General features: G+C 40.7%; 1 protein-coding gene across 4 annotated transcripts in view; it reads right to left on the bottom strand.

The window, feature by feature from the left end:
• KIRREL3 (kirre like nephrin family adhesion molecule 3) overlaps window positions 1-27,346 on the bottom strand; it is a 1,274,477-nt gene that overhangs the window by 235,494 nt on the left and 1,011,637 nt on the right. For all 4 annotated transcript variants that reach the window (XM_082273094.1, XM_082273096.1, XM_082273097.1 and 1 more), the window contains one exon: window positions 15,547-15,652. In XM_082273094.1, the coding sequence (XP_082129220.1) occupies window positions 15,547-15,652 (106 nt within the window). The remainder of the gene's footprint in view (window positions 1-15,546; window positions 15,653-27,346) is intronic.

Here is a 27,346-nt window from a genome sequence, read left to right as displayed (position 1 = left end):
GCCCGCAGCTCCTGCATCTCCTGTACCATGCTCGCAGCCTTTGCATATACTGTACTATGCCCGCAGCTCCTGCATCTCCTGTACCATGTCCACAGCCTATGACATGTCCTCCTGTATCATGTCTGCAGCCCCTGCCTCTCCTGTATCATGCCCCCAGCTGCTGCATCTCCTGTACCATGTCTGCGGCCCCTGCATCTCCTGTATCATGCCCCCAGCTGCTGCATCTCCTGTACCATGTCTGCGGCCCCTGCATCTCCTGTACCATGCCCGCAGCCTCTGACATGTACCATGTCCACACAGCCTATGACCACCCCCTGTGCCCTGTCTGCACTTTTACAACTTTTAGCCGGAATTCGCTCTTTTATATATAAAGCCCTATGTGCTTTCATATCTGTCTTATCTATATATAATACACTCTTCAAATGTGCTTTAAAATGCATAGTTTTCCCTTTTATGAACAAGAAAATAATGACGTTATGCTGTTGGACTTGTGTAATAATGCTATGGGGCTGGTATGAAATTATTTCCAGGAATTTTAGCACCCATCTCCACACCATTCATTTGGCTATAAAAAGTATCCTGGTACCAGAAATAGTTGTGGGACAAGCAAAAGTAAAATGATTTTTGTAAAAACACTTTTTGGGTATGGGGAATACCCCTTGACTTACTGCCTATTAAATGAATGCCATCTAATAATAGCATTAATATAGAAACCATTTGTATATGGAATATAGATTATTTTGAATATCATCTGATTATGTAAAAGAAAAAAGGGTGGCTTGCCGGAGCTCCCTGGCATATAGAGGTTTTAATGGCATAGACGGACAGCAATTGTGTTTTTACAAAAATCACTTGACTTTTGCTTGTCTCGCAACTATTTCTGGTACCAGAATAAGTTTTATAGCCAAAAGAATGGAGTGGCGATGGGCGCAAAATTTCGCGCCCGGCATTGTCAATATCTTTATGGCTAAATGTCAGACCTCCCTGGCATAAAGAGTGTTAATGGCGTAGACGGACAGCACTTGTTTGCTAATTAAAGGTTAATAGCCCAGATGGCTAACACCCAGCTCCAAACACTGCTATGCGAATGCTCTATTAGAATAGAAGACCCGGAAGGAGTTAATTGTGAGGAGGGGGTGGCTAGATAAGCCAAGATACTGCACCATGTAGCCACCCCCTTGTGGCGAAGTCAAAAATGACTAAATGTGTCGGGATCAGGGTGAAGTTTTGATGTCGGGAAGAACAAGCGGCAGATCTATTACGACAGTGATTACCAGCGTTGAGGTGGTAAGACTGGGGTGTGGATTGTTACTAGACCAGCCCATTTATTTTCATGCTGTTTACAAGAGATTTTAAGAGTCCATTCCCACTGCCGCGACTTGTGAGGTGACTTGTGTGCCCTCAAGTCGCCCCAAGTCGCTTGACATAACAAAAGCAATGTTAATCAATGAGTGCCGTCTTAATTGGCACTACTGAAGTCGCTCCGACTTCTGAAAAGGGTCCTGTACTACTTTGAGGCGACTTGTATCCGACTTGTCCCATAGACTTCAATGGGAGTCGCCTCCTTATCTTATTTGAAGCGACTTGTGATCTGACTTGTGATCTGAATTTCCATTAAAATGGTCCTGAACAAGAAAAAAAGATAATTTTTCTTATAATTTTTTGTAGCACAGGCATATGGCTTCTCTCCACCTGGGTGTTATTCTTGCAGGAATTTATCGGGCATTTTTGGAGGCAGGCATGACTTTTTTTGGATTTAGTGTCTGGGGGGTCTAAAAAGTGAACCTGTGAAGTTTCATCTCTGTAGCATGTCCAGAACCAGAAAAAAGATAATTTTTCTTATAATTTTAGTAGCACAGGCATATGGCTTCTCTCCACCTGGGCGGTTTTCTTGCAGGCATTTATTGGGCATTTTTGGAGGCAGGCATGACTTTTTTGGGATTTAGTGTCTGGGGGGTCTAAAAAGTGTACCTGTGAAGTTTCATCTCTGTAGCATGTCCGGAACCAGAAAAAAAAGATAATTTTTCTTATAATTTTTAGTAGCACAGGCATATGGCTTCTCTCCACCTGGGCGTTTTTCTTGAAGGCATTTATCGGGCATTTTTGGAGGCAGGCATGACATTTTTTGGATTTAGTGTCTGGGGGGGTCTAAAAAGTGTACCTGTGAAGTTTCATCTCTGTACCATGTCCAGAACCAGAAAAAAAAGATAATTTTTCTTATAATTATTAATAGAGCAGGGTAGTGGCTCCTCTCCACCTGGGCGTTTTTTTTTGCTGGCATTTATCGAGCTTTTTTTGGGGCTTTTTTTTCATGCCTGCCTCCAAAGACGCCCAAAAAATGCCCGATAAATGCCTTAAAACGACAATTTTTAAGAACTTTTTTTTGTGTGATTGAGCATGACCCAGAACCATCATATTCTGATTGGTCAAATACAAAGTCGTACAAAGTCGTCCATCATACAAGTCGTACTGAATACGCGCAAAGTCGCGCTAACAAGTCGCGCTAACAAGTCGCCCCTTATGAGGCAACTTAGAGGTCGCAGCAGTGTGAACCGGCTCTAAATGTGAGTGAATTACTTTTTAAATAAACAATATTTAGTGGGAATAATGTACTAATGGAAGCCTCTTCTTTCTGTCTCCTACACACATGCGATGAGATGAACTCTGCTGAACTGAGATGTGATGTTTCCAAGTGGAGACTGATTAAATGCTTTTGTCTTCTCATGAGAATGAGAGGCATATTCATCCAGTGAGTGCATTTTCATAAGGGAGACAGTCTCACTTGATCATGTTGGGGGTGGATTTGAGGTGTATGGTCTTTTCTGCTAATATACACACAGGCGTGTGATGAATATCTGAATTTCCTCAATGTGAGATTTGCATAATATTGCATGGACTATATATATATTTGGATATTATTGCACTGACTCCAAAACAATAGATCCCTCCCACAACATTATAACCCCAGCAACAATGAGCCCCCTGTTACAAAATACCACCTCAGCAACAATAGACCCATCCCCCAGCAGCAACAACAGATCTTCCAGCAGCAAGCAACAATATACCTCTCCCTCAACAGTAGATCCCTGCCAGCAACAATTGACCCCTTAGCAACATATGATGCCCCCTAGCAACAAATTGTTATTATTAGTGTTCTTATTTTTCTTTTTTTAAGTACATATGATGAGCAGTGTGGTAGAGGTATGCGTGTCTTCTGCCTAACAATATTGGTTCCCATGGGAAGTTGGAGTGAGTAATTTTATCTTTATTAAAATTTATTTTTAAACATTTGGCAGTTTGAAACCCATAGTGGTGCTTTGGAAGCCTTCGTTTTTTTTGTTGTGGTCTTCAAACAAACAGATTGTCTACACTGTTTTGTGTCCCTGCAAAAATGTCAGCAAACCAATAGAACCTGCTTTTGTCGCTTCTGCTAGATCTAAGACAATCCCCATTTGAACTTTGTCTTTTAAAGCCTCTTTTAAGGCTGCTCCTCTTGGAGTCAGGTCTCTGGAGGCTTTTCATTTCCACCGCCTAGGTAAAAAAATCCATATCTTTGTACCACATGTATAAAGTCTGATCCTTCCTATACAGTGGGGCATTTTCCAAAGGAGCAGGGATTGTTTAATGACCAAATTAAATGGTCACTTAGCTTAGTAAATAAACTAGTAAAGCTATGTTCACTTTAAATACCAAATCATGTGCTAGAAAAAAAAAAGAAAAAAGATTTTTCTACTCATGTAAATGATTGTAGTGAACACAACTACAACGCATTTACCAAGCAAAGTATACACACACTTTGAGAAGGGAACAATCACCCTCCTACATTACCTTCTAATCCCTTCTGCATATGAAGTCATCTTCCTCATGGAAAGACATATAGAAAGTCTTTTTTGGGCATGGACTTTGTGAATAGGTGATGAGGTGCGCCCTAGTTTTGGTAAACAAGCAGTATATTGTTTTAAAATGAAATTGTAAATGCATCCAATTTACAGATTTCCCAACCTGCTAGAAAACATGATTAGGGTATAAAAGATGCTTTGCTCTCCCAACTGCTTGACTACTACTCTTCCACTAACCTTTTTTCAAGAAAATCCATACAAGACTCAGGATGGAGTACAATGGCCATAGCAGCCTTTTATTACACAATTTTTAATAACTTATAAACATATCAACATATAACATATGCAAGATATGGACATTTAGTACATTCTGCCAAAAATAGGAGTCACAAGGTCCTTGTGGGCATCAACTACTCCTGCGTGACCATTAAAAATCTTTAGGCCTCCAGCTGCAACAAACACCAACTCAGAGACAAACAACTACACGCAGGTACCACCAACCATAATAATGGGAGCTATGCCCAGGACAGGTCCCTACCAATGTACATTTCTTTTAATCTAAAAAACCTATAGCAGGACCTTGTACCCCACCATAGGAGTCACAAGGTCCTTGTGGGCATCAACTACTCATAACTGCGTGACCTCAAGCCACAAAAAACACCAACTCTGAGACAAACAACCACGCACAGGTACTTCTAACCATAATAATGGGAGCTATACTCAGGACGGCTCTCTACCAATGTACATATTCTTTATGCTAAAAAAAAACAAAACATAGTAGGACCTCGTACCCTGCTGGCTGCCACTACAAAATCTTCAAATTTTACCACTCACAATGGAAGTTAATTCGGGTGGGAGGGAGGCTCTTTGTCCCAAGAACTCTCTCCTCCGACTGATGACTTCCACGACCCTCCTACAGATCCCCTTAATGCAGCCCCACCTTCTTCAGTCAGACCCCACCAATCATGTGAACACTTTTATAAGAATGCTTCCCACTGATCAGAAGCCCTTTCCTCATGCCAACTCCTTTTAACCCTGTCATGCCAGCCCTTCGTCCATGCTTTCTTCTTTTAACCCTTGGCCTATCTTGACTAGGGTATAAAAGATGCTTTGTCCTCCCAACTGCTTGACCACCACTCCTCCACTAACCTTTCTTCAAAATTAACCACACAAGACTCAGGATGGAGTATAAAGGCCATAGTACCCTTTTTATAATCAATTATAAATAACTTATAAACATATCAACATAGAACATATGCAACATATGAACATCCAGAACATTCTGCCAAAAATAGGAGTCACAAGGTCCTTGAGGGCATCAATTACTAGTACCTGGCTGACCATTGAAAATCTTTAGGCCGCCAGGTGCAACAAACACAGACTCGGAGACAAACAACTACACGCAGGTACTACCGACCATAATGGGAGCTGTACCCAGGACGGGTCCCTAACAATATGCATAGTCTTTATACTTTAAAAAACCCAAAGCAGGACCTTGTACTTACTCCGCCACAAACGTGCAAACATGACCCCCTATGTTTGCGTGTTCCTCCACACCCACAAAGCCCTCTGAAGACCATCCTGTAGTAAATTTTATGGGCATCTATACATTTAGATATATATATATATATATATATGTATATATTGTATATATTATAATACAGTATGTGCATACATATAGTGTGTGATGGGTTCACATACTCAGGCATATGGGACAGGCCAGTGACAAGTCTATTTAACACATCAAAAAGTAAGTAAGGTAAGGCCACATTGGTATTTAGAAATACATTTTTATCTAATTAGGCATTTCAAAGGGGACTTGTTGACCAGAAAAGAGACTGACCAAACCAGGTTGACCTTTACATATCAAAGGGGCAGATAATTTTAATAAAAGACCACCTCAGCCTTTGAAGAGCCAACCTAATTAGTAGTCAAAGAATGCAAATTAGGAAATTTCCTGAAGGGTTTTATGACTGCAGTTGTCCATAGCCAAAGGGGCATTATCCACCCAGACCGACAAAAGCAGATCAAAGGCCTAATAAAACTGGCCAATCAAATTGCTTATCCTGGTCATGAAAAGAGAAAAAAAAGGTATATTAGAAATGGGTTGTTTTGGCTAAGGTATGACAGGAAAACCTGGGTTCTCTGAAGATGAAAGAAATGTCCTGTCATCCATCTTGTATGTACCTCTGTTGACTTTTGTGAAGTCTCAATAAATGGGAGAACTGGGTCGTTTCAAGAATAACTCGCATTATAGTAATAATTCATTAATACTACCACTACTATTATACACTACATTCCTCAGAGATCTCTGATGACGTCACAGGAAGTGACGAAACGCGTTAGTCGGAACGCACAGCGTGACACTGTTATATCAGGTGGAACGCAAGCCAAAACCTCCACTTGCCACTCTGCAGCTAGCTTGTCTAGGACATACAGCCTGTCACGTTTACCGCTCTGCATTGTTTTATATGCCATTTTCTACCCACGGATTGGGAATAAAAGCCTCAACAATACTTCACTATACGGAGCATTTTTCTCTTTTTGTACCCTGGCCCATACCCTAAGAGGTGAGAGGAGAGGAGGAATCCTATACCACCCTACTACCAGAGAGCCACGGGGGAACCAATCTTGGCCCTGGGGGCTACACAAGCGCAAGTGGTCTTAATGCTATAAGACATATGAGACCCACTATTTCTGGTAAGTCACCCAATTTACCCTTACCACGGTGGAGAGATACCTGTGCCACATATATGTCACAAAGGAGGATTGAATTGGATCCACACTGAGCACCTGCACTTTGAGTATATTGGATGAGCATACCTGCACAAAGAAAATTATTTTGAACTTTTCATCACTACATTCACTGTATATGGACTTGAATTAACCCATATGGGTCACATGCACCTTTAACCAAACACCACAGTGTATTTATTTATTTATTCTCACTAATATTTGCACAATATATTTGAGTACTATATCTATTTACAATTTTTAAGCCATTTGATGTTATGTATTGGTTTAATATTACGGATATTTATTTATTTATTGTACATAGCACTTTCAATATTATTTGAACACATCACAATTGTTTACACGTATATGCGATGAGGGTTGTTTAAATATTTCCAGCAAGTGGTGAATTAGGCAAAATATGTTAGGTTCCTTTTTAGGAACCACACCCAGAGGTGACACAACCAAACTAGGTAGTGGAGGAGTAGCAAAAGTTGCCAACCACACGTCCTAATTCAACTTTCTTCGCAGCTTGGCTGAATCAACTTCCAGATGCAAGTTGTCAGTGAGAGGGGAAACAGAACTCAGCTGACAGGAAATAAAAAAGCCCTCAAGAAGCTGTGACGCCTTCCCCTCAGGATATCCATCTAGGAAGGACGCATCCTTCCCACCATCACCGGCATCTTCCCTTTTTTCTGTAGACTCACCCGAACATCCTCTGCCTTTGTTGAAGCAACGAGAGCTCCCCCCACCCACAACCGGAACACTCCTGTTTGACCCGGCAGGACATTCTGAATTTACAGGCCCTCGTCGAACTTCCAGCATTACCCCTTCTTCTTAGCGGCCGGCTGTCCCGAGGTAGCGGATCCACCAGCCCCTGACTGAAAAAAAAACTAGTCTGGGCGCACCGATGCATGCTCGCTTCCGAGACACTGTTCTATGCGTCAATAAGACACATAGAGCTGCGGCTTGGCACCTGCCCCCCACTCTCTCCTTATTTGCTCACTGGCTGTGATTGACAGCAGCGGTAGCCAATGAGCTCCTACTGCTGTCTCAGCCAATGAGGAGGAGAGCCTGGGGACAGCCAAGGCTATCGTGAACATCAATGGATCAGAGGTTGCTTAGGTAAGGATTGGGGGGTGGGGGGGGGGGCAGTGCACACAGAAGGTTTCTTACCTCCATGCATTCAATATATAAGGGAAAAACCTTCAGCCTTCAGAAACACCATGGCGCAGAGCGCACACACGTATGTGGCCTCTCGGCGTCCGGGACATGCCCTGAGCTGCCGAATATTTGCGTGCTATAGGGCCCATAGAGCTGTGCTGAGAGTGTGAACCCTCACGGAAAGCAGCGATCAGAATCATGTGACAGCCAATCATGGCAGTCACATAGTCACAAGTCATGCCCCATCTCACGCCATTCCAAACCCCTTAAAGGGCCAGAAGGAGCCGGAGCCAAGGGGTTAAGCTGCATATGTTTCATGACAGAGACTCAAGGAGACCATAAAGGCTCATTCACATGGGCATCCAAAATACTGCATTTAGATGCATACAGAATAAAGTTTTGTACACATCTAAACGCAGCACTGTTAGAATAAATACATAAAACTGCGTCTACAAGCAAAAACATATAACGTGTTTAGCGGCATACAAAAAAAGTAGGACACAGCTGCATGCAGGGCCATGATATCTGCAGATTTTATGTGTATAAACACTTATACGCATACATATGTAAAGTAATTAGAAGAATTGTATGCATCCTAATGCTGTACATGTCCAAACTTGCCTACACATTAGAAATCCAGGTGCATATGTTATGGTGGATCTTCTGCTAGCTCTGCCAGTAAGAACCTGTATTCCAAGCAGAAAATACACATATGCCCCTGTAAATGAAACCTTAAATTAAGTTTGTTCCTTTTGTCTGTGTGGGTGCTTTGGCTTCATCTCATATTCCCAGAGCTGTTACTGTTTACATCTGTCTTACCTGGTCCTAGGCTGGTCAAAAAAAATATTCCCTCCCATATGCCCATCCTTTCACAAATCAACAAAATATCAGAGCCTTCCAAAGTACTAATCCAATGGTAACTGAAGCTAGGACCCCAGTGCTTTCACTGCTGGGCTTCTGGAAAAAGCCTTCAGACAAGAGCACTTCCACTTCCTTTATCACTAGCTATTATAAATAAGGATCCAAGTTCCTTGTTCATACTGACAGTGAACACTTGTACATATTGTGCCTCCATTTAGTTGTATGTAACCCTCTGTCTCTCCAGTTTATAAAGTAGCAATGCTTTGATTCCTTTTATCTCTCTCTGCAGAGAGAAGCTTTTCTTTTCTGCTGCAATTTTGCCATAATAATTAACCTTTACAAGAGACTGTGTGTTGAGCTCATACAGCTGGGCCCTTTCACTTTGATCATATGAGTAATATAAGTCATGATCCATGAGCTGCACACATCTGTTTCCCCACATTACTGTCACACACGTGTAAACAACCCTAAGATGTGTATATTTAAGAAGCCAATACTGCTCTGCTGAGATAAAATACTGCACTTTAATGACTACAGCTGTCTGTCTTACGAAGCCACCTACTTACATTTTCTGCATATAATGAGAGGGAAATACTACAGAGAGTTATGTGGTTACTTCAGAAATAAAGTGTACCTGTCACTTAAGTGCCACACTGTGCCTGTGTAACCACCAATTCAAAATCTGTGCTTTAGTTTTTAGAACTTCCCTGACTTCACTGTCCAATATGACTCTCCATTAGGAGGTAAATACTTTTCTCTTGATCTTCTCTCTACTTTTCTGATTACACCATCCAAGTGACCCCTGCATAGGGTGGAAATAATCTGCTGCTGACCTTCTCTCTACTTTTCTGATTACACCCTCTAAGTGACCCCTATGTTGAGTGTAAAATACTCTGCTCCTGGCCTTCTCTTTACCTTTTTCAATACATAACCCAACATGACCTCTGCATAGCGTGGAAACTGCTCTGCTCCAATCTCTGTCTACCTTTCTAAATATACCACGCAACGTGACTTCTTCATAGGATGGAAAATACTCTCCTCCTGACCATATCTCTAACTTTTTAAATACACCACCGAATGTGAGCTTTCTTTAGGGTGCAAAATATTGTGCTCCTGGCCTTCTCTCTAGCTTTTTGATTACACCAAGGGACCCTTGCATAGGGTTTAAACTAAATTTTTGACTTTCTTTATATTTTTCTGATTAGACCGCCCAAGTGACCCATGCAAAGGGTGAAAAATCCCCCCTACCTTTCTAAATTAGATGCCAACTGTCCCGAATTTTCCATGACAGTACCACATTTATGCACTTTGTCTCAATGATGCTGTATGCTGGGCTGCATCCCAGGATCACAGCATCACCCTTATTTGAGTTATTAGGCACGCTCAATCATTGAGGGGATTGCAACTGAGAGTGGGCAGTTCCCGCATAATTACAAACAAAACCGCCCAGAAAGTGGGCATAATTTAGGTGGAACCAGCTATTGGGAGGACATGCTATGTGTTTGGCAGGATGACAATGTCCTGGGAGATGTTGGCAAGTATGCAGTATGACCCCTCTATAGTGTGTAAAATGCTCTGCTCCTGACCGTCTCTCTACATTTCTGCTTACACCATCCAACATGACCCTTCCCTAGGGTGGAAATACCTTGCTCCTGGCCTTCTCTCTACCTTTCTGATGACACTGTCCAATGTGACCTCTTCATAAGGTGGAAAATACTCTGCTACTGATTTTCTCTCTGCCTTTCTGATTTTACCATCCAATGTAACCCCCACATGGGGTAAAAACATTCTTTTCTCTACCTTTCTGTATTCACCATCCAATGTGACACCTTTCAAAGGGTGAAAATACTCTGCTCCTAGCTTCCCTCTACCTCTCAGATTATATTATCCAAAATGGCACTCCATGGAGCAGGAAATACGCTGCTCCTGAACTTCCCTTTTATTTGAAATCATCTGATATTACCTAAAACTATTGCAGTTAATTTGGTGTAAGAATAGCTGAACTTTTCTTTACTCTTTGAATGATACACCCACCAACTCCACCACCAAAGTTGTATATACTCACCTACGTTTGCTTATGAAAGTTCCTTTGTGTGCATGACTATCATGCAGAATCTCCTGGCTAAACAGATTCTTTTGCACATGTGCAGAAATATTCAGTTAATTTCTATAGAAAATGACAACCATCATTGGAATGCATAATAGATGGCCTCTCCAATGCAACGAATACGATTTTTCTATAAGCAAGTCAGTGGGGATCTTTTTGGAGTCTGGGCAGGTAAATATGAGAATTTGGGGTGCATCAAAGTATAACTACTGGTATATGAAAGTACAGTTATCTGTTCTTTACTGTGTCTCTTTACCGTGAATGAGCATATGGGCCCCTTTACCATTTTTATTATCAGATTTTCTGACCCTACCTCCAAAGCATTTTCCTGTCTTGCCTTTAAGACCACAGTTTAGTCCCTTGTACATGCATCCCCCTGCTGTGATATTATAAAATAGGTTAATGTGTATAAAGCAGACGATATTGCTGAGTATTGTCATTATCCATACCTGCCACGATACTCGCTAATGCGAGCAATCTATTTATAGAAAGGATTTAATGGCACAGATACATCATGGGTACAGTGCGAGCAACCTAGAGCAGCATTGGCTCTTTAGGATGAAGTGGCTGCAATTTTAAGGCCTTTTTGTATCTTGGAGATGAAAAACGAGCAATGTTCGTACATGAAAATAATCATTAGATGTGTAAGAGTAGGCGCACACAGGTCTCCTCACAAGCATTCAGTAGATTCCTTCTTCTGAATATTACTCTTTTTTTACACACTGTTTCTTCTTGTGGGGGGGGGGGGGTGGCGAAACACAGAAGCCTTGCATATTTCATATAGTACTAGCAGGCTCTGCTGGCTTAATTACAGCTTGCATTGTACCTTTCAATGCAGAGCGGAGTATGGAACCGGCAAGAATTTCTGCAATTTTCCTTTAAAATTAGGCTTTTTTCTGCTGTTCTTTTGCCTTAGGGGCTTTGAAGGAAATAAACTGTACAGCAATGGTGGAGTGTATTAAAATGCAACCAGACAGTCAATAACATTTCATCATTCATTTGTGGTTATATGAGTGTTATGCATATGTGTGTATACTGTGTATATATACTGTATATACATATATATTTTATATATATATATATATATATACACACACACACACACACCCATACATACCTCCCAACCTGAGAATGAGGGACACCTCTTAGCAAATGTATGTAGACATTAGACACACCCCCTGCCACACTCTCAAGGAGAATTGTACAAAAAACTATTGGGTAAACCCACAAGTTCTTTTTCTTTTTTTTTTAACCACTACTATTCCTTTATACTGGCTTTTAAAAAGTACAAATGTAGCAATTCAGAAATTGGATGAAAGGTTTAGCACTGGGAAACACTTTTCGATAGATAAATAGTGCATGTTATAGACGAAATGAGGGACAAATGAGAAGGAAAGAGAGAGTCAGATTTGTTCCAAATCAGGGACAATCCCTCGAAATAAGGGACAGTTGGGAGCTACAGTATATATATATATATATATATATATATATATATATATATATATTTATATACAGTATCTCACAAAAGTGAGTACACCACTCACGTTTTTGTAAATATTTTATTATATCTTTTCATGTGACAACACTGAAGGAATGACACTTTGCTACAATGTAAAGTAGTGAGTGTACAGCTTGTATAACAGTGTAAATTTGCTGTCCCCTCAAAATAAGTCAACACACAGCCAACAATGTCTAAACCACTGGCAATAAATGTGAGTACACTCCTAAATGAAAATGTCCACATTGGGCCCAATGAGCCATTTTCCCTCCTCAGTGTCATGTGACTCGTTAGTGTTACAAGGTCTCAGGTGTGAATGGGTAGCAGGTGTGTTAAATTTGGTGTTATCGCTCTCACTCTCTCATACTGGTCACTGGAAGTTTCCAAACGGCACCTCATGGCAGAAAACTCTCTGAGGATCTGAAAAAAAGAATTGTTGCTCTATATTGATGGTCTAGACTATAAGAAGATTGTCAAGACCCTGAAACTGAGCTGCAGCATGGTGGCCAAGACCATAGAGCAGTTTAACAGGACAGGTTCCACACAGCCTCATATCCAGAGGTTGTGTTTGGGAAATAGACATATGAGTGGTGCCAGCATTGTTGCAGAGGTTGAAAGGGTGGGAGGTCAGCCTGTCAGTGCTTAGACCATTTGCCACAGACTGGATCAAATTGGTCTGCATGGCTGTCGTCCCAGAAGGAAGCTTCTTCTAAAGATGATGCACAAGAAAGCCAGCTAACCATTTGCTGAGGACAAGCAGAGTAAGGACATGGATTACTGTAACCATGTCCTGTGGTCTGATAAGACCAAGATAAACGTATTTGGTTCAGATTGTGTCAAGCGTGTGTGGCAGCAACCAGGAAAGGAGTACAAAGACAAGTGTGTCTTGCCTACAGTCAAGCACGATAGTGAGAGTGTCATGGTCTGGGGCTGCATCAGTAATGCCATCACTAGAGAGCTACAGTTCATTGAGGGAACCATGAATGCCAAAATGTACTTTTGTGAGATACTTATATATATATATATTATATAAAATCCCTAGTTACTAAACAACCTGATTGTTGTGGGCACTGAGCTCACTGTCCACTCATACTTCATACCCACCACTTGGGGTATACATTTTGTGACTTAATGTAGCGTTCAATAAAATATTCCCAGGTGAACCTACTGTAAAGGTCCCTGTTCAGACTGTTATAGGTTGTCAACGCTCTGTTTCTCTGTCACAATTGTGCCCCTATCATGTGCTGCCCTAGTGGAGACTACAAGTGGCCATGCCATCACACATTTTGTCGGCTTGTTTCATCTTTGTCATGATTAGGAAGACAGCTCAGAGTTAAAATGTGCAGCTGATACTGGACCAAGTGCATGTAGACAGGAAGTGCCTGGAGGAAATCAGCAGCGCCAGATACGAAAGAGGTTTAGAAAAGGTGAAAACAGGTTGGTATGCAAAAAGTGGACTTATTTTTATGATAAGCTGTGCCTTTAGACCATAGATTAACTCCATTTAGCATTTACAGTGGGTACGGAAAGTATTCAGACCCCCTTAAATTTTTCACTCTTTGTTATATTGCAGCCATTTGCTAAAATCATTTAAGTTCATTCTTCTTCCTCATGAATGTACACACAGCTCCCCATATTGATGGAGAAACACAGAATTGTTGACATTGTTGCAGATTTATTAAAAAAGAAAAACTGAAATATCACATGGTCCTAAGTATTCAGACCCTTTGCTGTGACACTCATATATTTCTTCCATTTCTTCTGATCATCCTTGAGATGGTTCTACACCTTCATTTGAGTCCAGCTGTGTTTGATTATACTGATTGGACTTGATTAGGAAAGCCACACACCTGTCTATACAAGACCTTCCAGATCACAATGCATGTCAGAGCAAATGAGAATCATGAGGTCAAAGGAACTGCCTGAAGAGCTCAGAGACAGAATTGTGGCAAGGCACAGATCTGGCCAAGGTTAAAAAAATATTTCTGCTGCACTTAAGGTTCCTAAGAGCACAGTGGCCTCCATAATCCTCAAATGGAAGACGTTTGGGACGACCAGAACCCTTCCTAGAGCTGGCCGTCCGGCCAAACTGAGCTATCGGGGGAGAAGCGCCTTGGTGAGAGAGGTAAAGAAGAACCCAAAGATCACTGTGGCTGAGCTCCAGAGATGCAATCAGGAGATGGGAGAAAGTTGTAGAAAGTCAACCATCACTGCAGCCCTCCACCAGTCGGGGCTTTATGGCAGAGTGGTCCGACGGAAGCCTCTCCTCAGTGTAAGACACATGAAAGCCCGCATGGAGTTTATCTAAAAAAACACCTGAAGGACTCCAAGATGGTGAGAAATAAGATTCTCTGGTCTGATGAGACCAAAATAGAACTTTTTGGCCTTAATTCTAAGTAGTATGTGTGGAGAAAACCAGGCACTGCTCATCACCTGTCCAATACAGTCCCAACAGTGAAGCATGGTGGTGGCAGCATCATGCTGTGGGGGTGTTTTTCAGCTGCAGGGACAGGACGACTGGTTGCAATCGATGGAAAGATGAATGCGGCCAAGTACAGGGATATCCTGGACAAAAACCTTCTCCAGAGTGCTCTGGACCTCAGACTGGGCCGAAGGTTTACCTTCCAACAAGACAATGAACCTAAGCACACAGCTAAAATAACGAAGGAGTGGCTTCACAACAACTTCGTGACTGTTCTTGAATGGCCCAGCCAGAGCCCTGACTTAAACCCAATTGAGCATCTCTGGAGAGACCTAAAAATGGCTGTCCACCAACGTTTACCATCCAACCTGACAGAACTGGAGAGGATCTGCAAGGAGGAATGGCAGAGGATCCCCAAATCCAGGTGTGAAAGACTTTGCATCTTTACCAAAAAGACTCCTGGCTGTATTAGATCAAAAGGGGGCTTCTACTAAATACTGAGCAAAGGGTCTGAATACTTAGGACCATGTGATATTTCAGTTTTTCTTTTTTAATAAATCTGCAACAATGTCAACAATTCTGTGTTTTTCTGTCAGTATGGGGTGCTATGTGTACATTCATGAGGAAGAAGAATGAACTTAAATGATTTTAGCAAATGGCTGCAATATAACAAAGAGTGAAAAATTTAAGGGGGTCTGAATACTTTCCGTACCCACTGTATATCTACTACCATAAGCTTGCGGTGGGTGAGGCGGTGTTTATATAGGCAGTGGTTACAGGCAGCATGGCTGTAATAAACTGTTTCCCTGAAAAGGGCTCTGTTCTAAAACCTTCCCCAGGGCATCATAAAACATTAGATCTGTTCTGTGCCTGTTGATTGGATCATATTCCCATATTTATCAGAAAAGGGGACTGCTCTTACCGGTACTGGGTAACTGCCGGGTTGGCCTTGGCTGCACAGTGAAACTTCACCACGTTATCCTCCAGGACTTGCTGCGGTTCGACTGTCAGATTGACCAGCGGTGGATCTGAAAGTGTAAAGAACATGCAGGTATCTGTTTATACTTTAGGTTCAGGGATGAAGATTTGCAACAGTTTTGATAACAGGATGTGCATTTTTACATATTTGTCTGCCAAAAATGGATATTTCAGTTATAAGTGGAATCTAGCTAAAAAGAGGCACACATTGGGGTTGATATTGATGCAAATAGACTGCGCACTTTGCCAGTACAGTTGCACCCATTTTTCCCAGAGCTTAGTAAACGTGGTAAAGCTTCCCTAAAGGATCCCCAATCAGATACTAGGAAAAAAAAAAAAAAAAACTACATTTTGCTCGCACATGACTACAGTGGTGATCGAAAGTTTGGGCACGCCAGGTAAAAATTTTTATTAATGTGCATAAAGAAGCCAAGGAAAGATGGAAAAATCTCCTAGAGGCATCAAATTACAGATTAGACATTCTTATAATATGTCAACAAAAGTTAGATTTTATTTCCATCATTTACACTTTCAAAATAACAGAAAACAAAAAAAATGGCGTCTGCAAAAGTTTGGGCACCCTGCAGAGTTAATATATTGTACTGCCCCCTTTGGCAAGTATCACAGCTTGTAAACGCTTTTTGTAGCCAGCCAAGAGTCTTTCAATTCTTGTTTGAGGTATCTTTGTCCATTCTTCCTTACAAAAGTCTTCCAGTTCTTTGAGATTTCTGGGCTGTCTGTCACGCACTGCTCTTTTAAGGTCTATCCACAGATTTTCAATTATGTTGAGGTGAGGAGATTGTGAAGGCCATGGCAAAACCTTCAGTTCACGCCTCTTGATGTAATCCCCCATGGATTTCGAGGTGTGTTTAGGATCATTATCCATTTGTAGAAGCCATCCTCTCTTTAACTTCAGCTTTTTCACAGATGGCATCAAGTTACCATTCAAAATTTGCTGAAATTTTATTGAATCCATTTTTCCTTCTACTCGTGAGATGTGTCCTGTGCCACTGGCTGCAATACAACCACAAAGCATGATTGATCCACCCCCATGCTTAACAGTTGGACAGAGGTTCTTTTCATTAAATTCTATGCCCCTTCTTCTCCAAACGTACCTTTGCTCATTCCGGCCAAAAAGTTAAATTTTAACCTCATCAGTCCACAGAACTTGTTTCCAAAATGCATCAGGCTTGTCTATATGTTCATTTGCAAAGTTCAAACGCTGATTTTTGTGGTGAGGACGTAGAAGAGGTTTTCTTCTGATGACTCTTCCATGAAGACCATATTTGTACAAGTATCTCTTTATAGTGGAATAGTGTACCACAACTCCAGTGTCTGCCAGATCTTTCTGAAGGGATTGTGCAGTCAAACGTGGGTTTTGAATTGTTTTTCTCACAATCCTGCGAGCTGTTCTGTCTGATATTTTTCTTGGTCTTCCAGATCTTGCTTTAACTTCCACTGTTCCTGATGACTGCCATTTCTTAATTACATTCCGAACAGAGGATATTGACATCTGAAAACGCTTTGCTATCTTCTTATAGCCTTCTCCAGCTTTGTGAGCGTCAACTATTTTCAGCTTCAGTTTTCTAGACAACTGCTTAGAAGATCCCATGGTGCGGATTGTTGGGGCAAGGTCAGATGAGTCTGGGCATTTAAAACCTTTGAGATTGACATCACCTGGTCTTCCCAGACGATGATTGAGAACAATCTATGACACTGGCAGGTCTCAGCCTTGCAAAGGGGGCAGTTCATGCTATAAATTCTGCAGGGTGCCCAAACTTTTGCAAATGCCATTTTTTTTGTTTTCTGTAATTTTGAAAGTGTCAATGATGGAAATAAAATCTAACTTTTGTTGACATATTATAAGAATGTCTAATCTGTAATTTGATGCCTTTTGGAGATTTTTCAATCTTTCCTTGGCTTCTTTATGCACATTATTACAAATGTTTACCTAGCGTGTCCAAACTTTCGATTCCAACTGTATATTTTTTTTATTGAATTTTAAAAAGACAAAGAACATGCAAAGAAAAGAAAGTTCTTCTGAATGCAAAAACCATAATCTGCCTCTCATGATGCTGAAGACTATGATGAAAACCATTAAAACCTAACTCCAGGAAACCAAAGTCTTACATACCCTAGAAGATGCTGCTCCCCCTTTCTCCAGTTTGTGTACTGTCCCTCAGTGTCCTTATGTCCATTGCGGACAATGGACCCTGCATCAGTCTTGATGACATCAGAGGGCCTTAGACTGCCCGAGCATGGGGGAGAAGAGTCTGTGGGTATTAGTTAAGCAGTGCAGAGGAGCTTGCAGGAGCAGAGTATCTGGTGAATAAATATTTCCAATTCCCCCAGATATAAACATGCAGTTAACCCTTGCAGTGTGGGATTTTTAGGTTTTGTGGAGTTCAGCTTCAAAATCATTCTCAGGTGGGGTAGGTAGGTGTAAACACAGGCAAGACACCAATGGGAATAGAGAGGAAGGAGAAGAAGCTGATATAATTTGGGTAGCTCAGAGCAACTTTCAACTTACAATTACTAACAACAGAAATCACCTCAATAAATTAGACATAGCTTTAGAAACTAAGCCAAGTTGAATTACCTGCAATGGTAAGAAGTTCCTTTTGGCAGAAACCTATACCAGATTAGGTCACTGACCAATTTTACAGTGATTAAATGCTATATATAGAATGCATATGCAATGGAACGTTCGACTTGCCCATGTTTGGTAGATGCATTCCGGAAATGTCTAAAAGGAGTGAGTAACAAAGTAAGATACAGCAAAACAGTTCTCTAAATGGCATTGCATTTTTCTTTGAGCAGGACGGAGATTAGTGATTGGGCATTACAATAATCCCCACTAACCAATAACATTTCAGTTTGCAGTCATAACAATGAAAGATGATTGATAGCTACAGGTAACCACTGCACTTCATCAGCTTTTTCAATAATTCACTGGTGTGATAAGGCCAGTCCCAATTTAAAAGCACTTCTAATATTGTATGAAGCAAGGAAGACTTTTCAGCATGTTGTTAAACCCAACTGAGATATGTCACAATTGTTTTTCAATGTTAGTTTGATCCAGTGTTACTTCAAAGACCATTGTTTACACAGAATACTTAAAAAATATAACATTTGGGTTTAGGACAGGTAATATATGGCCTTCTTTGAGTATTACATAGTTACATAGTAGGTGAGGTTGAATAAAGACAATAGTCCATCTAGTTCAACCTGTGTAGGTGTATGTGGCCGTAATCATCTCGCATAACCCAGAATGTTCTGATTCTTGAGATGTATGTCTAAGAGTCTTTTGAAAGTAGCCATAGTTCCCGCAGAAACCACCTCTTGTGGTAGAGTATTCCACAATCTTGTAGCCCTAACAGTAAAGAACCCCCCACGTTGCCTGAGGTTAAACAACATGGGGGGTTCTTTAATGTTACTGATGATCAGGATCAGGGTTTCTGTGTCTTCTGACTTTGGAAAGTGCAGGACACAGCACATTCTAACTAACTGGAAAATCTCCATGATCTGGGTACCAATTATTCCCTTTTCTGTGGAGAATAGGAAAGGATGCAGAAGTCACATCCATGTTGCTGTTCACGGCCAATGGGATTGTGCAAGCAGGTTACAGATGGGCAACTGTAATACCACCAGTTGTCAGTGAGACATGGGTGTGTGACACTGCTACTCTTCCATTACCTATTCTTTTACATTGCCAGGAGATATTTTCCTCTCATTATGAAGCCAGCTAATTGTATATCAGATTGCTATACTTCTGATCTCACAGTGCAAGTTATTTAACACCAGACATAATTTTTATGTAAGCAAAATCACTAAAAATCACATTCTGAGGAGCTCATTCAAGGAGACCGCAGTGTGAGGTCTCAGTATTTCCCAGGAGAAATGGAGTTAATTCTAATTATTTTCCAATGTGTGTTCTTCCGTTCCAGATGCAGTTTGCAGCCGTTAATAGCATTTTTAATTGCTTTTCTGTGCAAGCAATTCAGAGCAAGCAAGATCTTTATTCACAATCTCATTTCAAAGTCTTCTGATAGCTGTTCCCTCTTTCATCCATCCAATTAGTATGTCCCGAAAAGTAGCTGCTGCTTAATACCCAGCAATTCCATTGCCTTCACTCATAAGTGAAACACCGCTATTAATACTATTGTTCTGCAAAATTTAGACAATTATTTTGACTATTCAAAAAGGAAGAATTCATATTTCAAAACATCTGACACACAGACTTTCTGTGCTGTACAAAGTTTAATTCTGTAACCAATGCTGAGAACATGAAAGAGAGTCAAGTTCCTGTACAATCAGTCGGTTTGCCAATCCGACACTTTGATAAATGAGGACCCTTGTTCTGGCTTCTGATTTTCGGTACTCAGAGTCATAAACTGTATTTTTTCCCCTCCCTGTTAAATAGTAGTATCCTCCATTACTGTTCTCTCTGCCTAGGGCAATGTCAGACTAGCGATCCTGTTACTGGTGGAATCTTGGCATCAACAGGATTGATAAATAGAACATGTTAGAACATAACCGATAAAGGATGTTTCTGAAGACCCTTGAAACATGTTGGCTATTTTTTTTATTTTTATACTATGATGAAGTAAAATGATTTGGACTCTCAACTATTGGCATGGTGTACCTTCTCACCTTAAAGCTCAACTCCAGGTAACTTGAGAGTTAATTGCTTGTTTAGTCCTAAGGTAGAGTAAAGGCGCTTTTACTTGCCTGATCCTCCGCTTCCCTGGAAGGTGGAGCTTCCTCACGTTTTAGCTGAGGACTGTTCCTTAGTATCATTACATCCAATGCAATACTATGGATCCTTCATTGGTCTTGACTTTGACCTTAGACCACTGGAGCATAGGGTAGAAGATGCTGTGGAGCCAGTCTAGCAACATTTGAGGATCAGGTAACTAAATATACTTTAAAAGTCCTCTAGACCTAAATAAGCACCTAATCCCTGCAGTGTGGGTGCAGACCCACTGCATGAGAATACTGTATATTCAGGTTTCCAGAAGATGAAATTCAATCTCTTGGATTTAAAGTGTATGTAAGGCCACAACTTTTTTTTTCTTTTAGGATAGAGTGAGTTAAAATTCCTAACAAGTTTTTACTGCTATTCAGGGCTCCATTAGAAAGATGTTTCTTCTCTTCCTGTTGCGATAATGTTTTACCAGACAGGAAGTAAGAAGAACTCTTCAACAGCAACAGGATAGAAAAAAACAATCCTAATTGTACAGTACAAGGCACAAACAGCTTATTCATACACTATGGGTTATAGCTTTGTACCTTCAGTTCTTTAGTAAAGTATGGAAGCCTAGAATGCCTTTTGGATTTTCATGATTTTCTGTCTGAGCCCCTGTTGCAGATTTTATCATGACTTGCTTTGTGGGGAAATTGCTGTCACTGTTACAGAGATTTACCCTCACTTTCTGCCACAGAGTCTCAGATTGCATTAAAATCCAACAGGAGATTTAATCCTCCCCCATGCTATCCAAAATGAAAAAAAAAAAAAAATATTTGGGCTAGACATTCACTATATCAGGTCCAAGTACAGCTAGAAATTCCCCAATGTATAGTAATGAGCTTCTGATAAAGTACAGGGACAACTGTTACATGGACAGTGGTGTTCAATTAACTAAACTGGGAGAGACAATTTCCTGACATAAACAGTTAGCAGGATGATCTGTATTTTGACAGATTGGTTATGTAGAGCACAGGAGATTGCTGGAGAGCAGCGACAGAAGAGGCTCCAGCCCCAGCTGCACCCTCTCCACCACAGCTCTTGGGGGTAGGTACCGGCTCCTGCCTCTGGGTCGGTCTAACCCTGGTATTGGCCTATGGAGTTAAAGAAATAAACTTCATTTTTTTTCTTTTTTCCACTTCTTCCATTTCCTTTCTCCTACTACTCTTCTTTACTCCTATCTCTTTGGCATCATCGCTATATAACATACGCCCTATTAGGTACACCCAAGTTCTTGCATTAGCTACCCCGGAGCTGGGACATGGTGGTAGGCTGAACAATTGGTTGATACTGAGGTTCCTTGTTACGTCCTTCATTTCTCGCTCCTAAAGCTCATTGTAGCCTGTTGCATGTATCAACCAATACTTGATCTTGATTAACGTTACACTGTTTAAAGACTTTTCACTTTCTCAGGGCAACAGATCCAAATGCACAGCACTATAGTGCACCATGATTTTGTATTATGCTTGTTCTTTCTCTTTTTATTTTTTGCTTGCAGTGGGACAATTGGGACTGATGTGCCTATGTTTACATTTTTTTTGTACCTTTGATGTTCTTTCTAAAAAAACTTTCAATAAAAATCATTGAAACAAGAAATAAACTTCACTATTATTTGCTATTCATTTTATGAACCTTATGTGAATGATTTAAGGTTGGTATAATTGCCCTTTTGTTTGTTTCTTTTACTAAATGGATAATATCTGGGCACGTCATTGCAAAATCTGTGAATTTATTAATAGATTGTTAAACAAAGAATATATTGAAAAAATATACCATGAAGTTTATTAATCAATAGTTTAGTCCTTCTAATGTTGAGATCATACACTGATTTGATAAGGTATTCTGTTTGAGCTCTTGAATTATTGTTCTCTGAGGGAGCAGAATACTGCGTATCGCGCTCTCACCTCTATTCACTTGGACACAAAAATCAATTCTGTAAATAGTAACAATGAACATGAAGCTAAGATGGAATGACAGCCTGTTCATTGGGTAAGAATAATTGTGGGTGTTAGCCACAACACTTTGATTCTCATATATGTCATATGTATTTGAATCCAAGTAATTTTGTTCTTTTCTCTGCAATGTTCCTTCATTTAGGTTCCTTGTAGTTGATCTATCCAAACAGTTGTACAATTTCCTTACTAAAAGTCTGTATATTACATCAATGCAAAGGATAAGGCAGCCCCATTCATGTTTATTGGGAGCGGCTGCACAGACACAGCATCTGATCCCAATTTAAAGTTGAGTGGGTACGTGGTGCAAACAGTGTGTGTGTGTTGCACCACGTCAGCTGCATCTCAACAGACATGAATAGGGCTGTCTGTACATAGATGCAAGCAATAACCGCGCATCCCGTGGAGGTAAACACTGCCCTTTGCACGGATGTTTGCCCATGTGAACGAGGTCTAATTTTCCTATGATTGTCAGTTCCATCTGGTGGCCAAAATGCAGTATAGTTTTCTGAAATGCCTCAATGAGAAAATATGCATTTTGGCCACTAGATAAAGCTGGCGACAATAGGAATCAATCTATTACAGAAGTTAAGAAATTCCTGCAGCCTGCACAAGTATGTTTGACATCTGTTCAACAAATGTTTTATGAATAGACCCCAATGTGTCTCTATTCACAAGGTATCAATGATTTGTTTTCTATGTGAAATTTGGAAAAGATGATGATGAAATTAAAAAGATACAGTATGTGTAGCTGCTGACTTTTAATTTTTGGAGGGGGAAGCCGGAACACTGCTTTAAAGGTGTTGCTTTCCTGAAGATTATTTAGTTGAAATGTGTTTAATTTTGTTCAGTTTTCTAAGGCATTCCATATTTTCGGAAGGAATCGAATTTGCATCAGTCGAAAAATGATCGACTGATTTAAATTCTGTGTGTAGAATAACTGGTTGTTAAGAAGCGGGTCGGGAAGCTGGCCGCCACGTTCTTAACCACTTTTGGATCGGGCCTTTTTCTGACACTTGTTTACAAATTAAAATCAATTTTTTTTGCTAGAAAATTACTTAAAATCCCAAAACATTATATATATTTTTTTTAGCTGAGACCTTAAAAAATAAAATGGAGATTGTTGCAATATTTTTTTATCACACCGTATTTGCGCAGCGGTCTTACGAACGCAATTTTTTGGGAAAAAATACACTTTTTTGAATAAAAAAATAAGAAAACAGTAAAATGAGCCCAATTTTTTTTCTATAATATGAAAGATAATATTGAGTAAATTGATACCCATGTTTGTGGAATGGCGAAAAACATTGGTACTTAAAAATCCCCATAGGTGACACTTTGTAACTCTAAACTGGTAACCTGCAGAAATTTTTAGAGGTCTAGGGCTCAAATTATTGCTCTCGCTCTAACGATCACGGCGATACATCACATGTGTGGTTTAAACACTGTTTACATATGTGGGCGCGACTAATGTATACGTTCGCTTCTGCGCGCAAGCTACCGGGGACAGGGCGCTTTCATTTTTTTTTTTTTCCTATTTATTTTATCGTCTATTTTTTATTTTTACACAGTTTTTTTTTTATCTCTTTTATTCCTATTACAAGGAATGTAAACATCCCTTTAACCACTTAAGCCCCGGAAGATTTTACCCCCTTCCTGACCAGGGCCTATTTTGCGATTCGGCACTGCGTGACTTTAACGGACAATTGCGCGTTCATGCGACGCTGTACCTAAACAAATTTGACGTCCTTTTTTTCCCATAAACAGAGCTTTCTTTTGGTGGTATTTGATCACCTGTGCGATTTTTTGATCATGCGCTATAAACAAAAAAAGAGCATCAATTTTGCAAAAATAACAATATTTTTCACATTTTTTATATGAAATTACCCAAAAAAAATGTAAAAATCAAAATTTTTTAACATTTCAGGCCAATTTGTTTTATGCTACATATTTTTGGTAAAAAAAAAATCGCAAAAAGCGTATTTTGATTGGTTTGCGCAAAAGTTATTGCGTTTACTAACTAAGGGAAAGATTTTTGTCATTTTTGTTGTTTTTTTTTTAACGCGTAATGGCGGCGATCTGCAATTTTTTTTGTGGGACTGCGACATTGCGGCGGACAGATCGGACCCTTGACTGACATTTTTGACACTTTTGGGGTTACCAGTGACATTACTACAGTAATCAGTGCTATACATATGCACTGTTACTGTAAAATGACAATGGCAGTGAAGGGGTTAACTTTTTTTGAGAGGGAGGGGTTGTGTGTGTGTCCCTAGGGGCGTGATTCTAACTGTGATTGGCTGTGGCTTGAGGTGTAGGAACAGAGATCAACGGTCCTACATAGTAGAACCGTATGATCACTGTTCTTACACAGGGGAGAATGACAGGCGGCTTGTTTACATCAGCCGCCTGCCTTTCTCCCGCTCTAACAGAAGATCGCGAGTGCCCGGCTGACATCGGGTCCCCTGGGGAACACACGCGGGGGGGGGTCCGTGACTGAGCGGGAGCGGGAGTGCGCCTCCGACGGCGCGCGCTCGCTCGCTCCCCAGAGCCTCACAGGCTAGTGACGTACCCATATGTCACTTTGCCCATGAGGGCCTGACCGCAGTATATGTACTTGCGGCGGTCTGAAAGTGGTTAATAGCAATAAGCATGACAGGACCTCTTTAATGTGAGATCTGGGGTCAAAAAGACCTCAGATCTCACATCTACACTGAAAAAAAAAAAAATAATAATAATTTGTTTTCATGATGAAAAAAATGGGCTCTTTAAATCTGTTGCTAGGAAGCGACGTATGACGTCGCTCTGGTCCTCCAAGGCCATAGAGTTGAGTGAGGGCCAACTTGCCCTCACTCGACTTCCTGCCTGAGTGGACAGTGGACCGTATTATTTTCCCCGCTACCGACGGGTCTGGTAAGCGGGGAAAACGACCGGTAAGCAGCGGGAGGGGGGCACCTCTCCCGCCGCCCATAAAGGTGATCCTGTAGCGAATCCACTGCTAGGACTACCCTTATGTTAAAGCGGACCCCCACCATTTAAAGAATACCTTCTGCCATAACCCCGGTATTTAACGCCAAAGTACCGACGTAAGTGGTTAACAACCGATTACATTTTAGCTCTCAGTGGGGAAGCCCACTGACAGCTGATGAGTCAACAAAAGAATGGCGGCATTAGAAAATTGAGTAAAAAAACAGCATGGGGCCCTCCCCCTAATCCATACCTAATCCATAAAATTTTGGTGTGGGGTTCCCCTTGAAAACCATACCAGGCCTGGTATTGTTGGGGGGGGGGACCCCACGCTGTTTTTGTTTTTTTTAGTTTTTCGTTGCCAGCATTCTTTTGTTTACATTTCAGCTCTCAGTGGGGAAGCCTGCTGACAGCTGATGAGTCATCAGTTGTTAAAGACATGGCGGCTGGATTCCCAGCCCGCTCCTTAACAACCAGTTATTCTTAACACAAAATTAGAATAAGTCGATCATTTTTCAATTGACCCAAATTCAAATCTGAAAATTTGGAATTCGTTAGAAAATTTGTAAACAAAATTAAACGAAACTAAATGAATTCCGAAAATAATCAACAAAACAAAATTAGTAGCCAAACAAATCTATCCGAAACGAAACAAAACACATTTTTCTGTTCTGCAGATGCCTAAAGCACACAACAAAATCAGCTATGGGTGTCAATTTTTACTGCGTTCTAACATGTGGGTGGGTTGGTTTTCTTGACCTAGCAGTCCTTAACCTGTAAAATGCCTGCCTGCATTGGACGTGGATCAGTTCCCCTTAAAAGATTTGAATAGGTGTGGCCAAAATGTAACCTCCCTCTGATCCCCTTTGTTATGTCACTCATCAATCATTTTTTTCTTCTAACTTGTACCTGAAGGGTGAATTTTTTTTTTTTAATACTCCCTGTAATGTCACCACTGGGCTTTTACAATTTTTTTCAGGGGCAGCAGTTGAGTGCTTAGCTCCTATTGATATACAGTGTCTATACTACCCGTCACTTATGGATCCAAGAACCTGTTTACTTCACGCAATGTATGTGCAAGCTCTTTGGAGTCTTTGGAGCCAAGGCAGCAACATGCTTGCTGGGAAATAAATCAATATAAGCATGTGTAGAAGGACAGGGAGCGATGGGGATAGGTGGAGTCTTGTACTCCATCACACAGGGCAGACAATGCTGCCTGTGATTTTAGAGCAGCAGAGGTACTGCATTTTCATATCAAGGAAGTTAAGAGCTCACTGGATTTCTGGAAACAACAGATATTTTTGTGCACTTGTATAATTTTTACAAGAATACAGCATAGGAAAATGTGCATTTATTGGGAAGATGTACTGAAAATGTTTTTTTAACTCATATGTTACAGCCTTAGTCCTAGCAAAGTCACAAACTACACTTGTCCCCTGCCTGTACAGCATGGGGAGTAGGGGGTTTAGCTAAGTAAAAAAGAAGGTTAGAAGGAAGTCTGATGTAGAACACAGGTATCAAGGAAGAATGTTCTAAAATGGACTCCAGAGTAAATTACAAAATTTGAGTTGTAATGAGAACAAGAATAGAAGAAAAATCTTCAATCAGAACACTTGCTCCAGTGATAACTGTCTTAACAGAATTACCCTCACTTTGAATAGATTTGCTCTTACTTCATGTTGTATGTTGTATCTACAGGACAGTAAGTGAAGAGAAATCTCCCCAACAGGACAAAGAACAAAATTGAAAAAACTGACAAGAATTTTAAATAATCATATCCTATCAAACACTAAAAAAATGGCTTTGGCTTTAGATACATTTTAAAAATACGCATCAAGCTATCCATTGAGAAAATTAAGTAATAGCCCCTCTTGAAATTGTCAGATGTCACTTTGGAACTTTGGTATGGCATTCTCTGGATCAAAACAAGAGCAACCAATCAAGACTCAATGAAGATTTGATAAGCCTCTATGACTAAGCACACATTATAATTTATGACACTATCACCATACCACCCCCTAACCCTAGAATGTTGTGAGTTGGCTGTGGTTGTTCTTGTCACCCGCTCAGTTCAGGGT

This window comes from Pelophylax lessonae (assembly GCF_965119305.1).
Source record: "Pelophylax lessonae genome assembly, chromosome: 12".
NCBI lineage: Eukaryota > Metazoa > Chordata > Amphibia > Anura > Ranidae > Pelophylax > Pelophylax lessonae.
Note: the sequence above shows the minus strand (reverse complement) of the source record. Positions and strands in the feature narration are given on the sequence as shown.